Source organism: Myotis brandtii, unplaced genomic scaffold, assembly GCF_000412655.1.
Source record: "Myotis brandtii unplaced genomic scaffold, ASM41265v1 scaffold827, whole genome shotgun sequence".
Taxonomy (NCBI): Eukaryota; Metazoa; Chordata; class Mammalia; order Chiroptera; family Vespertilionidae; genus Myotis; species Myotis brandtii.
Window position 1 is genome coordinate 595,312 of NW_005371360.1, and position 13,620 is coordinate 608,931.

Genomic DNA, 13,620 nt, shown 5'->3' on the forward strand with positions numbered 1-13,620 from the left:
TTAAAAAAAAAAGAGATTGTGGGGGCTAGGGGGAATAGAGAGGGACATACAAATAGAGGACAGATTCACCCCCAAAACATCATAGGACACTCTTCACCTATGAAGACAGGCAGAGCTTAAAGTGTAATCACACACACTGCAGGTTGAATGAGGAGGGACAGCCACCCTAGGTTCCGGGGGAAGGATGCGATCTAGTGCAGAGACCAGCAGGCATTACAGTCCTCAAATTGTACTCCTGGTCACAACATGGCCTCGCCACTTACTGGTGACTCAGCACAAGCTCCGCACCCCAGGAATGTCAGCATCCTCTGTAACTTTCTGAAGGGCACCTGATAACATCCACCACAAAGAACAACACACACACACCTTTGGACCTAGCAATCCCACTGAGTGGTGGTTACAAGTCTGCCAAGAGGCAGGCATAGGAAGGCTGCCCACAGCAGTTTTCAAAGGTGGGACATGTCCATCTACACTAGCGATTAAACGTCTTAGCACTGAATACACACTGTACATCGACATCACCTTCCTGGCTTTGATATTGTGCTACAGTTACAGGAAATAAAATCACTGGGCAAAACTGGGTGACAGACACATGGGACCTCTGTCCTATTCTTTACAGCTCCCTGTGAATCTGCAACAATTTCAAAATTAAATTAGAAAGTAGCACTGTATGTCTCCGTATATTATGCACAAAAAGTGTCCAAGAGCAAGTTATAGGAACCCGTTAGTGGTGGTGTTTCAGAGCATACACAATGTGTTGTGTGTACAGTATTGTGAGAGAAGTGTGAAGAGCCCATGCAGAAAAGAGGTTTCCATTGTGCTTATGTTGTGCCTTCTTATACTATCTGAATGCTTTAATCATGTTTACATTACTACTACCTTTTTTTTTTTAACATCAGTTATCTGAGTGGTAAGTTTATGGGTCTTTTTTGTTTATTTCTCTGTATTTTATGATTTCCATGTAGCCCATAGAAAAAAATGGCATTAGAAATTGCTCTCTACGGAATCCAAATGTTAATTTAAAACTTAAGTCTTAACAACACAAAGTATTCTTGGGTGAATCATAAAAAAGTGTATTCACTGAAAAAGTGCTGTTCTCCTCATTAACATATTAGCTGGAATCTTCATCTGGGAAACAGAGGGTTTGTTTTTCAGAATGGAAGAGCAAAATGAGAGGCCCCTAGCTTGTCCAGCTATGTGCACAGGTTAATAAGCAATGTAGCTCGTTGTCTGATGACATGACAGTTTTAGGGTAGACTCCACTTTTCTTTTTGGTTAATTTAATAGAAAATCAACTAAAGAAAATGAATAAACTGCTATTAGATTAGCCAAAGAGTAGAAGCTGCCTCCGATTTGGAAAGCCTGGGTCTTGTCCTTCCAGCTCTGTCACTGGGAATCAGTTCTCCTAGAAGATGGTATAACCTGACAAAGAATCAGAGAAGGGCGAACACATTTCTGGAAAGCAAACATGGGTAAGCATTGTTCTGAAATAAGTTCTAGAATCTAATTTCATGTTTCTATGCATAATCTAAAGAGTTAACAATATGCCTCCCAAGGACTTCAAAGAACTCTTAAAATTTTAAAGGCCAAACAATGTTGTTTTCACAATGCAAATAAAAAACGGCTGGCCTTGAGATGGCAGAATACTCACTCTTTCTTTTGACCTGCTTGTGGTTTTCATGGCTGGCCTTGAGATGGCAGAAGCAATACTCACTCTTTCTTTTGACCTGCTTGTGGTTTTCACACTAATGACAGGCTCTCCTTTTGATTTATCCATTACTACTGTCCGTTCCATTCCTCTGCTTCCTTCAGGAAAGAACACAGCAATCTGTGAAAATGTGCTGATGTACACAAGCCAGCTGGGGGCTCTTGCCCGCCACCCCCCGCCAAGCTGTCAAGTGACTAATGCTAACGCTGAAGCCTTTGTGCCTTGTCACTGTCTTCATGATGAAAAAAAATTGTTTCTCTCTCTCTCTCCTTCTCTCCCTTCCACTCTCTCTAAAATCCAAAGGAAAGACTATCCTCTAGCGAGGATTACCAAAAAAGAAGCACTACCAATATGGCTACACTGGGCGGAAAATGGCTAGCAGTGTTTGGGTCTTTGCTCATCTAGAATGGACTTGCCTGCATCTTACAACTTAAATCTGAGTCAAAGTGCATTCTGCAACATGTACACAAACAAATCTCACCTGTAGGTTTGTTTCCTTTACCCCTCATACTCAATCCTAGTGGCTCCAGGATAACCAATTTCAATTTTTATTCCTATCACACATTGTGGAATGCTCTGCAGAACCAGGCTCTTGTGCTCTGAATTAGATACTGCTGGCTCCGAGGGAGCCCCTCCCCACCCCCAAAGTGGGCTTCCCTTCATCAGTCTTCAGCAATAAAGGCTCTACACCAATTCTTCCTCTTCACAACAAGCTAAGCAGGCTCTAACTGCCAGAACAACCATGGATTTAGGGAAATTTGCAATACTCCAGGAGCATTTTAAAAACACGTTCCTCATGAGACTGCTGGCCAATTACCCCAATGATTAAGATCTAACTTGTAATGCACTGCACCAAATCCCAGTGCTCCAGATGGTCAGGTTTTGTTTCTGGTTTTCTTTTTTGGAAAGGGGAGGGGATAGGCTTTCTTTTCTTTCTTTTTTTTTTTTGCCACAAAACATTCTGTGGAGCCTCATGCAAATTTGAAGGTGCAGAGTGCAAGGAATTTTTATATGACAACAGAGGTGGCACACTATAAGTGCAACTGCTCCTACTCCACAGTCTACAGACATAAGATTTTCGTTTTTTGTTTTTCATTGGAACTGGCTTTACCATACAGGCAAGAAAAATAAGATTACACACCTACAGAACTGTACTGAATTAGTTACAAGAACTAGGACATTCCCCTCTGGCAAACCCCCCACTCTTTTCTGTTAAAGACTCAGGAAAAATAAGAACCCTGGTCACTGAGCTGCCAGTACAGTTAAATCACTGACCAGAATATCTCTGCATTTCTGCTGTTGTGTAGAAACTCCTTTAAGCCACCTCATCACCTGAGGCTCTGTTGCTTTAATGGCTTCCTATAAGCAGCAAAACTAAGCAAAGTACTAAAAAGCTCGCTGTACCTACTTGATTATGACACCTACCAGCCCATTCTGACCGGCTCTTCCCCCCTCATGAACACTTAGCCTCTAATCACCTGATTTGGTGACTCTGGACCGATTTGTAGTTCCTGGTTTTAGCTCGTCTTCGTCTTTTTCTTCCTTTTTAATGTCTTCAGGCCTTTTCCCCTCCTTTTTCTCCATCTTCTCTTCCTTCTTAATTACAGTTCTATGTAAAAACATGGTTATCAAACTTGAGTTCCTGAGACTCTAATAGGAGCAGTTTGCTCGCTCAGATTGATGGGCAAAACAAACCAGGCCAGCGGCAAGTGGATGGGGAGAATTATTTGAAAACTGTGGTGATATTCTCCTCTTTAGACACAGCCCCTATTCCCACTTAAGTTATCTGTCACATCTCGAAATATGCAGGATAAAACTGCAAGCTTATGAGGATGTTTTTTCCAAGATGCTAGAAGCACTCATATATATGACAGGTATGCAAGTAGACACAATGGAAGAATGCTTGTGAAAAACTATTTTCAAATGTCTCATTTTGAAACATTTTGTATATGTGGAATATTAAGTTTTGTAGGGAAAAAATTTTCCCCAAACAGGTATAATATAATATAGAATGGAGGTACAGTATCAGGACCGGATGTTCCTACAGCATGAAGCAGTGAGCAACCTACCCACTAACACTTGGTACCTGGCAATATCTGCATACTTTGAGGAGTTAAAATGTTAGCAGCCCAGCCAGTGTGGTTCAGTGGTTGAGCGTTGCCCTATGAACCAGGTCACAGTTCGATTCCCGGTCAGAGCACAAGCCCGGGTTGCAGACTCAATCCCCAGTGTGGGGCATACAGGAAGTAACCAATCAATGATTCTCACTCATCATTGATGTTTATATCTTTCTCTCCCTTTCCCTTCCTCTCCGAAATAAAAAACATTTTAAAAATAAAATAAAATGCTGTCTAACCAATCAATGATTCTCACTCATCACTGATGTTTATATCTTTCTCTCCCTTTCCATTCCTCTATGAAATAAAAAACATTTTAAAAATAAAATAAAATGCTGTTATATGCCAGCAAATATGGAAACTCTAACATTTCAACCAAAGGCAGTTTTGTTTTTTAAAAAATATTTTGATTGCTTTTTAGAGAGAGAGGAAGGGAGAGTGAGAGATAGAAACAGTGATGAGAGAGAAACATTGATCAGCTGCCTCCTGACGCCCCTGCTAAAGATTAAGCACGAAATCCAGGCATGTGCCCTGATGGGGAATTGAACCAGCGACTTCTTGGTGCATAGGTGGATACTCAACCACTGAATCACACCAGCCAGACCAGTTTTATTCTTTTTTATTTTTACTAGAGGCCTGGTGCACGAAACTCATGCACGGGTAGGGCCCCTAGGCCTGGCTGGTGATCAGGGCCAATCTGTGGGGCGACTGGTGGGGCGATCGGGGGGGTGGGCGGGGGCGCACTGGCACCCGCCTTGGCTGGCCTGGGGGCAGCTCCTGCGTTGAGCATCTGCCACCCGGTGGTAAGTGCGAGTCATAGCGACCAGTTGTTCTTCCATTAGGTCGATTTGCATATTAGGCTTTTATTATATAGGATTGATTTCAGAGAGGAAGGGAGAGGGAGAGATAGAAACATCATTGAGAGAGAATCATTGATCGGCTGCCTCCTGCACAACCCCCACTGGGGATTCAAGCCTGCGCCAGCATGTGTCCTGATTGAGAATCAAACTGTGACCTCATGGTTCATAGGCCAATGCTCAACCATTGAGCCACACTGGCCAGGCAAGGAAGTTTTTTTCTAAGTGGTGAAATAAATCATTGCTGCCATTTAAAATGTCTTCTATATTTCCTAATGGTGTTTGTCTCAGGCAATTAAATTCTAGTCATTAAATGCCCACCATGTGCCAAGCTCCAGGACAGGAAAGCCAGGTCCCACTGGATTCTCTAACTAGCACTTCTTGCCTTCTTTTCCCTACAACCTGAGCAGAGTTCACACTGGCCAAAGAAACCCCTCTCAGTTCACTCTTCCTTCCTTTTAGACTTCCACAGCACAAAGCTGTGTTTTTAAATTAATATTCATTTTGAGAAAAACTTTTAATCTGAAGATTTTAAAAATGTAAGCACATACCATAATCATTGATGGTGTGTGCCAAAATTGACAATTGTAAATGTTTTTTTATATATATATTTTATGGATTTTTTTACAGAGAGGAAGGGAGAGGGAAAGAAAGTTAGAAACATTGATGAGAGAAAAACATTGATCAGCTGCCTCCTGCACACTTCCTACTGGGGATGTGCCCGCAACCAAGGTACATGCCCTTGACCGGAATTGAACCTGGGACCTTTCAGTCCGCATGCCGATGCTCTATCCACCTAGCCAAACCGGTTAGGGCTGTAAATGTTTTTAACATATTGGTTTCTTTTTTTTTTTAAGTCCTCACTCGAGGATATTTTTTCCATTGATTTCTAGAGAGTGTAAGGGAGGGAGGAGGTGGAGAAACATCGATGTGAGAGAGACACATCGATTGCTTGCCCCCAACACATGCCCCTACCAGGGCTGGGGAACCTGCAACTGAGGTACGTGCCATTTGACCTGGAATCAAACACTCGACCCTTTGGTCCCCGGGCAGATGAGAAAAAAACCACTGAGAAAAAAACAACCAGGGCAGGTTTCCCTTACAGTACAATAGTATAGATGCAGTGAAGGTCACAGATACACTTGTCCCATCCCCAAGACAAGACATCACCACCCACGGTGCCATAACTGTCAATCATTTGCTCACCTCTCGAACCTTTATGGATACTTTCACATAACCCTGAAGATCTTCAGGGATGTTTTACGACATTTCTGGAGACTAACATACTGGGATGGGCCTTGATATGTTGCTCTTTAGCGCTTTTCACCTCATGCTTTAAAGCAGCGATTTTCAGCCTTTTTCAACTCATGGCACACACAACTAATTCCTAAAATTCTGCACACCAAAAAATGTATTTTTTTGCCGATGTGACAGAGAAAAAAAAAAAAAGGTATGATTTTGATTCATTCACACCAAATGGCTATTGGTGAGTTAGTTGGCTGTTGTCATTTTTTATTTTGACAATCTAAGGAAAAAGAGGTCAGTACCCTTGACTAAATCGTCAGGTACTGCATGTTTTAAAAATTCTTGCAGCACACTGGTTGAAAAATAACTGCTTGAAAGGTTAGTCTGGCCCAGTCGGTGTGGCTCAGTGGTTGAGTACTGACCTGCAAACCAGAATTCCCAGTCAGGGCACATGCCAGGAGGCAGCTGATGAATGATTCTCACTCATCATTGATGTTTCAATCTCTCTCTCCCTTCTTCTCTAAAATCAATAAAATTATTATTTTTTTAAAAAGGTTAGTCTGTGTGGATATATACACAGATCTGGTTCCTTTCAACTGCTACACAACAGTGCACAGTTATTTCCATTTCCCTTATGATAGACTAGAGATTGGTTCCAGTGACTATATGACTGCAAATAAAGCCACCATGAATCATCTCTGATGTACCTCTTCCACTATTCTGCAGTGGTGCCTCCTCCCTCCAAGGAGACCTGAAAAATGTTTCAATAGGAGACCTCTCCCTACTTGTTCTGTACTCATATGGCACCTCCTAGACACAACGAACTTGTTGATAACATTAAGTTAAAAACAAACAAACAAAAAAAACCCACACAAAAAAACCAACAAAGAAAACACCTCCACATAGGAAAAAAAGCTGGAGAGACATATACCAAAAAGTGTTCCCACCAGGTAGTGGTATTTTGCCTGACTTCAGTGTGTGCTTTCTAAACGACAATTATAGAAAAATCACTACTAATCCATGACAACCAAGACAAGCCAGCCCTAACCTGTATGGCTCAGTGGATAGAGCGTCGGACTGCGGACTGAAGGGTCCCAGGTTCGATTCCGGTCAAGGGCATGTACCTTGGTTGCGGGCATATCCCCAGTAGTGGGTGTGCAGGAGGCAGCTGATCGATGTTTCTCTCTCATCGATGTTTCTAACTCTCTATCCTTCTCCTTTCCTCTCTGTAAAAAATCAATAAAATATATTAAAAAAAAAAAGACAAGCCACCTCTATGGACAAGCTTCTCCATTTCACTTAGGCCAGTGGTCAGCAAACTCATTAGTCAACAGAGCCAAATATCAACAGTACAACGACTGAAATTTCTTTTGAGAGCCAAATTTTTTAAACTTAAACTATATAGGTAGGTACATTGTTATTAACTTAATTAGGGTACTCCTAAGGCTTAGGAAGAGCCATACTCAAGGGGCCAAAGAGCCGCATGTGGCTCGCGAGCCGCAGTTTGCCAACCACTGACTTAGGCTGACGATTAAGCCTAGAAATTCTTAATATAAAAGGAAAGGTTAAAAAGGTGTTTATTTGAATGAAATAAATAAGGTTAAAAACAAATTTTGAAATATTCAACCTGGGCAAACCACTTGAAGGCCGTTTGGTTTTAAACACCTTAAGCTCATCACCCAGTTAAGTGCCCTAGCACTGAGGGCAACAGCTTAGGACTAAATTCTGGCCTTGCTGCTTGCCAGCTGAGCTGTGTGACCTTGGGTCCCCTTTCTGGGCCAGTTTCCTCTTCTTTCTACACAGAGCAGACCTCACAGGACTCTTCCAGGGACTAAGGGACTCCCCTGCATGCACACACACATTGGCTGATTATTATCCCCTTTCTTTTTGCCACAAACACATCTCACTTCTGTGATTCAAAAAATCAACGAACGAAAAGCATCTCAAGACACTAAGAAAACCAACAACTCTCAACAGCTTCCCATATTCTAACAATAGATATTTTTAGCACTGCTAATAGATGTGTCCCTTTTTCAAGAAGTTGCTGATAAAATCATGGGTCTTACTTCTAAGTACATGAAGGCTCATCTGATAGCCATTTCTCATGGGCCTACAATTTCTAACTTGGTCACAGTGAAGACCAGCAATTACACCATTAAAAACCAAGCCCAACTTATGCGTATTGATGTCCACAGCCATGTTTACTCAAATATAAATTTTCTTATGTAAAAAAACCCAGCAAAATGGAATTACTGTGAAATTTACAGATTCTTAGCAAAGGGTTTAATTTTTAGAATGCCAAGTGGACCTGGAAGTGGAAATAAATTGTGTTGACAATATAAACGTAAAACAGACACACAGTGTTCTGAGAATACCACTGTTATCAAGCACGTCACCAAATTCTACCTAACCCAAAGATAAGCATATGGCTTTTGTTTTGTTTTGATATTTTTATTAACCTGGAAGTGGAAATAAATTGTGCTGACAATATAAACGTAAAACAGACATACAGTGTTCTGAGAATACTGTGTTATCAAGCACGTCACCAAATTCTACCTACCCCAAAGTTAAGCATATGGCTTTTGTTTTGTTTTGATATTTTTATTGATTTCAGAGAGGAAGGGAGAGGGAGAGAGAGACAGAAACATCAATGATGAAAGAGAATCATTGATCGGCTGCCTCCTGTGCACCCCCTACTGGGGATCGGAGCCCGAAACCTGGGCATGTGCCCTTGGCCGGAATCAAACCTGGGACCCTTCAGTCCGCAAGCTGACGCTCTATCCACTGAGCCAAACTGGCTAGGGCAAGCATATTGTTTTGATAAAAGTATAATCAATGCCTGCTGTGAAAGATCTGTCCCTATTTCTACAAATCACCTCCTTTATAAAAATAGTATCTCAGACCTGTGATCCCCAAATTCCTATGCCAAGGTACCCCCAATGTACCACAGTGAACTCATAGGTACTCTGGGATATTTCAAGTTTTTGAGGGAAACACAAAAATACTTGACAACTGCCAGGCGCTGCACAAAATACTAGCTTAAGGCGGCTCATTTCAATATTCAACCAGTTTACATTCCTTTGAATAACGATGTTATCTTTGCAAAGCTGGGTTTTTGCAGTTGCTGGGACAAAAAGCAAGATTCACATGAAAATCAACTTGGACCATGAAATGATTCCAAGTTTTCAGAGGCTGTGCAAGGGCCCAGGATGTTTGGAATAAAAAATAAATTTTGCCCTAGCTGGTTTGGCTCAGTGGATAGAACATTGGCCTGCAGACTCAAGGTTCCAAGTTCGATTCCGGTCAAGGGCACATGCCTGGGTTGTGGGCTTGACTCCCAGTAGGGGGCGTGCACGAGGCAGCCGATCAATGATTCTCTCTCATCACTGATGCTTCTATCTCTCTCTCTCCCTCTCCCTTCCTGTCTGAAATCAATAAAAAATATTTAATAAATAAAAAAATGTTATTCATTTTGTTTTGTTTTTTTCAACAGGCTATTAGGTTAGATGTACATACTTATTAAGAATCATCTGAATCCATTTTTTAGCATTATGAAATAAGTATCTGTTGAAAGCTAAATACTGAAGTAGCAGCAAGATGCAAAAAGTTATTCATTTTGTTTGTTTTTTTCAACAGGCTACTAGGTTAGATGTACATACTTATTAAGAATCATCTGAATCCATTTTTTAGCATTATGAAATGAGTATCTGTTGAAAGCTAAATACTGAAGTAGCAGCAAGATGCAAAAATCACCTGTGATGTAAATGAGAAGCTGGTGAGGCTGTTTATGCAAAGGACACATGCTTGTTTCATGAGCGACCCTGTGGCTGCCACCTGCCCTCCTCCCAGCCATCATCCCAAGAGAAAGTGTTTAAAAAATTACTTTAGCCCTGGCTGGTTTGGCTCAGTGGATAGAGCATCGGCCTGCGGACTAAAGGGTCCCAGGTTCAATTCCAGTCAAGGGCACATGCCCAGGTTTCGGGCTCGTTCCCAGTAGGGGGCATGCAGGAGGCAGCCAATCAATGATTCTTTCTCATCATTGATGTTTCTATCTTCCTTTCCCTTCCTCTCTGAAATCAATAAAAAAAGTATTTAAAAAAAATTACTTTACTTTTCAATTTTGATCTCCACAGGATGATGTCTGTCAACACTAGATACTTTTTCCTTCTTCACTTCACACTCCTTTTTGTCGGACAGCTTTTTCCCAGCAGGTTCGTTTTTGGCCTAAAAATATAATGCAGATAGAAATGGCTCATGGACTAGGTCTTCCCCCATGTAAAGTTCATGAGTTAGAATAGGCAAGGACTGCCTTACCTTCTCTACGGAGATCATTCTTCCATGAAGCTCAGTTCTGTGGAGATGGTTGATACATTTCGTAGCCTCATCAGATGTCGACATGGTGACAAAGCCATAGCACCGAGCCCCAGGACTGCGGGCATTGGTCACCACTTTGGCTCCGACAACCTTCATGGGAAAGGGCACTCTTATTTTCTCATACAAATAATCACACAATGTAAAAAATTATTAGCAGTTAACTGATCATCAAAATTATTTCCATTAGACATTTTGGTATCTTTCATCTGGCCATCTATATAAAATGTTCCCAAACATTATCCAAAATCATGGTTAATAATAAGAAAACAAAACCTTTTGTCCTTTTGTCTCGTGGCACTTTTAGTCTTTTATGCCATGATATTGCAGCAGGGTCAAGAGGATTTTATGGAAAATTGGGATAATCCCCATGACCACAGCTAAACAAATAAGCATAAGTAACCTGAAAAAAAAAAATCTTTTACTTCTCCAGGATTTGTCAGTTCTTCCTAGTTATTAAAAATAACTGACCTATCAAAATGCAACTGCTTTTGATACAAGATCAGCTCTACAGTGACAAAAAAACAGGGAGAGCTAAAGACAGTTAAACTTCACTAATGACAACTTGTTAATTAATCAAAAGCCCTTCCCACTCAGATCATTTTCTCTAATTCCATTCTATCCATGGACAGCAGAGGCGATATCTACTCAGAAATGCACCCCAATCTATGAGGATCAAGGCTAAGAAGACCTCTGACACAGATACAGAGCAAACTTCCACTTCCAGCCAGCCTGGAGAACCAACCATTAACTCTCCTGCTGCCTGAAACTACTAAAAAATGGGAGGAAGTGTAAGCAACAAGGGTTTTCAGACACCAGGCACCAGGCTACAAAGGATGGTGACACCTGCAAGAGTGGAAACACATGAGGGCCTTATGGTTGCCCATTCTTACTGCCTAGAGCAGTGGTTCTCAACCTTCCTAATGCCGCAACCCTTTAATACAGTTCCTCATGTTGTGGTGACCCCCAATTTCATTGTTACAAATTGAACATAATTAAAGCATAGTGATTAATCACAAAAACAATACGTAATTATATATATGTTTTCCGATGGTCAAATGACCCTTTTCCGATGTAAAAGGGTCATTTGACCCCCAAAGGGGTCACGACCCACAGGTTGAGAACCGCTGGCCTAGAAATTCCAGGCCATGGGCAGAGAGGAGGAACTGAGGGGGCTGATATCCCTGAGATGAGCACAGATCAGAGTCTGAGGAGATTAAAGCAGTAACCAGTCATAGTACCACACAGAGACATTCGGAGAACTGTATAGGGTCCTGAGTAGCGCATATGTGTGAGAAAACCACCAAGGCTAGGAGATGACCACCTGCAGAAGCAGAGGGAACAATCCCCGGGGCTCACTCAGTGCTGCAAAAGGCCCACTTTCCCCAGAATGAACCCAATGGCTGGATAGAAAAGCCTGTAATTTATGGGCATTGGGCTGAGCGCTCAGAAGGATGTTGCCCAGGAGTGGATGAAGCTAGCCCTGAGCTCTGGCCTGATTACAAAGCTTAACAGCAAGCCTCTGCACTGATTGAGCAAGTGACTGAACTGTGCCCCAGCAAAAACTCAAGGACATTTGCAGGGATATAAGAGTAACTAGGTCACAAGGTAAAAGTCACAATGCCTGGTATCCAATAAAAAATGACTGGGTTACTCTTAGCTGGTTTGGCTCAGTGGATAGAGCACTGGCCTGCAGACTGAAGGATCCTGGATTCGATTCTGGTCAAGGGTACATGCCCAGGTTGTAGGCTCAATCCCCAGTAGGGGGCATGCAGGAGGCAGCCAATCAATGATTCTCTCTCTCATCATTGATGTTTCTTTTCTTTCCTTTTTTTAAAAAAAATATATTTTATTGATTTTTTTACAGAGAGGAAGGGAGATAGTTAGAAGCATCCATGAGAGAGAAACATCGATCAGCTGCCTCCTGCACACCCCCTACTGGGAATCAAGGCTGCAACCCCAGCATGTGCCCTGACCAGGAATCGAACCGTGACCTCTTGGTTCATAGGTCGACACTCAACCACTGAGCTACACGGCCAGACTACATCCTATTGTGTGTGAGAGATGGCGTGTAGGTCAATACTGGTACTCGCTGCCTCCCACAACCAAATCAAAATTACAACTAAAATACAGAACAACCATCATTCAGAACCACCTGAAGATGGCTGAATGGAAGTTCTACAACTAGAGAAGTAAAGAAGAAAGCACACCGAGACTGAAATTCTGCTGACCCCATGTAGAAGACATCAACTCAGCAATGAACACTACCTCTGGAGGAATACTTATGAAGCCCGTTTGGGAAGACTGTATCTGTAAGATAGAAAAATTCGTAAAAACTTTACTGAGGAAGTGAATTACCTTTTCAGTGGAGTTAAAATGGGAAATCAATGGAATGTAATTTTGTGGTCTTTCCCCTTTCAACAAGGACAGAAGTCTGTTGACCTCGCTCAGAAATACCACAAGCTGACCAAACACCCCAAGTGTGCAGCTCCTTAATTGGAAGAAGACTTGTCAGTTTCTAGTGTGAACTCTTAAAAATACAGTGCCTTAAAGATACAAAGTGTAAAATGTTCTTCTAAATTCTGAGACAAGGAATGTGAAAACAGGGGATAACTGTTTTTCATTAAATACTTTTTGTGATGTGATAAGCTGTAGTTCATCAAATTATTAAAATAGTTTAGCCCAGAAAAGAAAAGAAAAAAATGACTGGGTTAGCCAAGAAGAAAGAAAGTCCAACTCTAATGAAGAAAACAAATGGACCAATAAAATCAGACTCGGAAATGACAAAATGACAGAATTAGTGGACCAAGGATACTAAGCACTTGGTTTAGTTATTCAAAAAGACAAAGGAACAACTGTGCATGTCAGGTAATGGACGCTAATTTAAAACCACTCAAAATGAACTTCTGAGATGAAAAATACATTAGATGGGATTAACAACAGACACGGCAGAAGAAAAGATTAGGAAACCTGAATACATAGTAAGAGAAGCTACTCAAAATGAAATGGAAAAAATAAAGACTGAAACGAAAGAAACCGGAGCAATATTGACTGGTAGGGCAATGTGAGGAGTCCTCGAAGGCAAGGAGCTCGGGGAAAAAAACCAGCAAACAAAATCAACAACACATCAGCAAAGTGCTCCAAACCAGTGAAAAAGATAAAATCTTCAAGTCAGCCAGAGGAAGAAAAGCCACATGTGTGTTAAGAATGAAGGTGAGGAGTAGAGACCAAGATGGCGGCATAGGTAAACACCGCAGACTGCTGCCGCAAACAACCACTTCAAAAATACAACTAAAAGACGGAACGGACATCACCCAGAACC

At 41.7% G+C, this 13,620-nt stretch overlaps 1 protein-coding gene across 7 annotated transcripts in view; it reads right to left on the reverse strand.

The window, feature by feature from the left end:
* The window catches only part of SAFB2 (scaffold attachment factor B2), a 49,229-nt gene that overhangs the window by 11,758 nt on the left and 23,851 nt on the right, over positions 1-13,620 (reverse strand). For all 7 annotated transcript variants that reach the window (XM_014531876.1, XM_014531875.1, XM_014531874.1 and 4 more), the window contains exons 11-14: positions 10,242-10,391; positions 10,039-10,151; positions 3,187-3,317; positions 1,715-1,806 (exon numbers count right to left, since the gene is read on the reverse strand). In XM_014531876.1, coding sequence (XP_014387362.1) covers positions 1,715-1,806; positions 3,187-3,317; positions 10,039-10,151; positions 10,242-10,391 — 486 coding nt within the window. The remainder of the gene's footprint in view (positions 1-1,714; positions 1,807-3,186; positions 3,318-10,038; positions 10,152-10,241; positions 10,392-13,620) is intronic.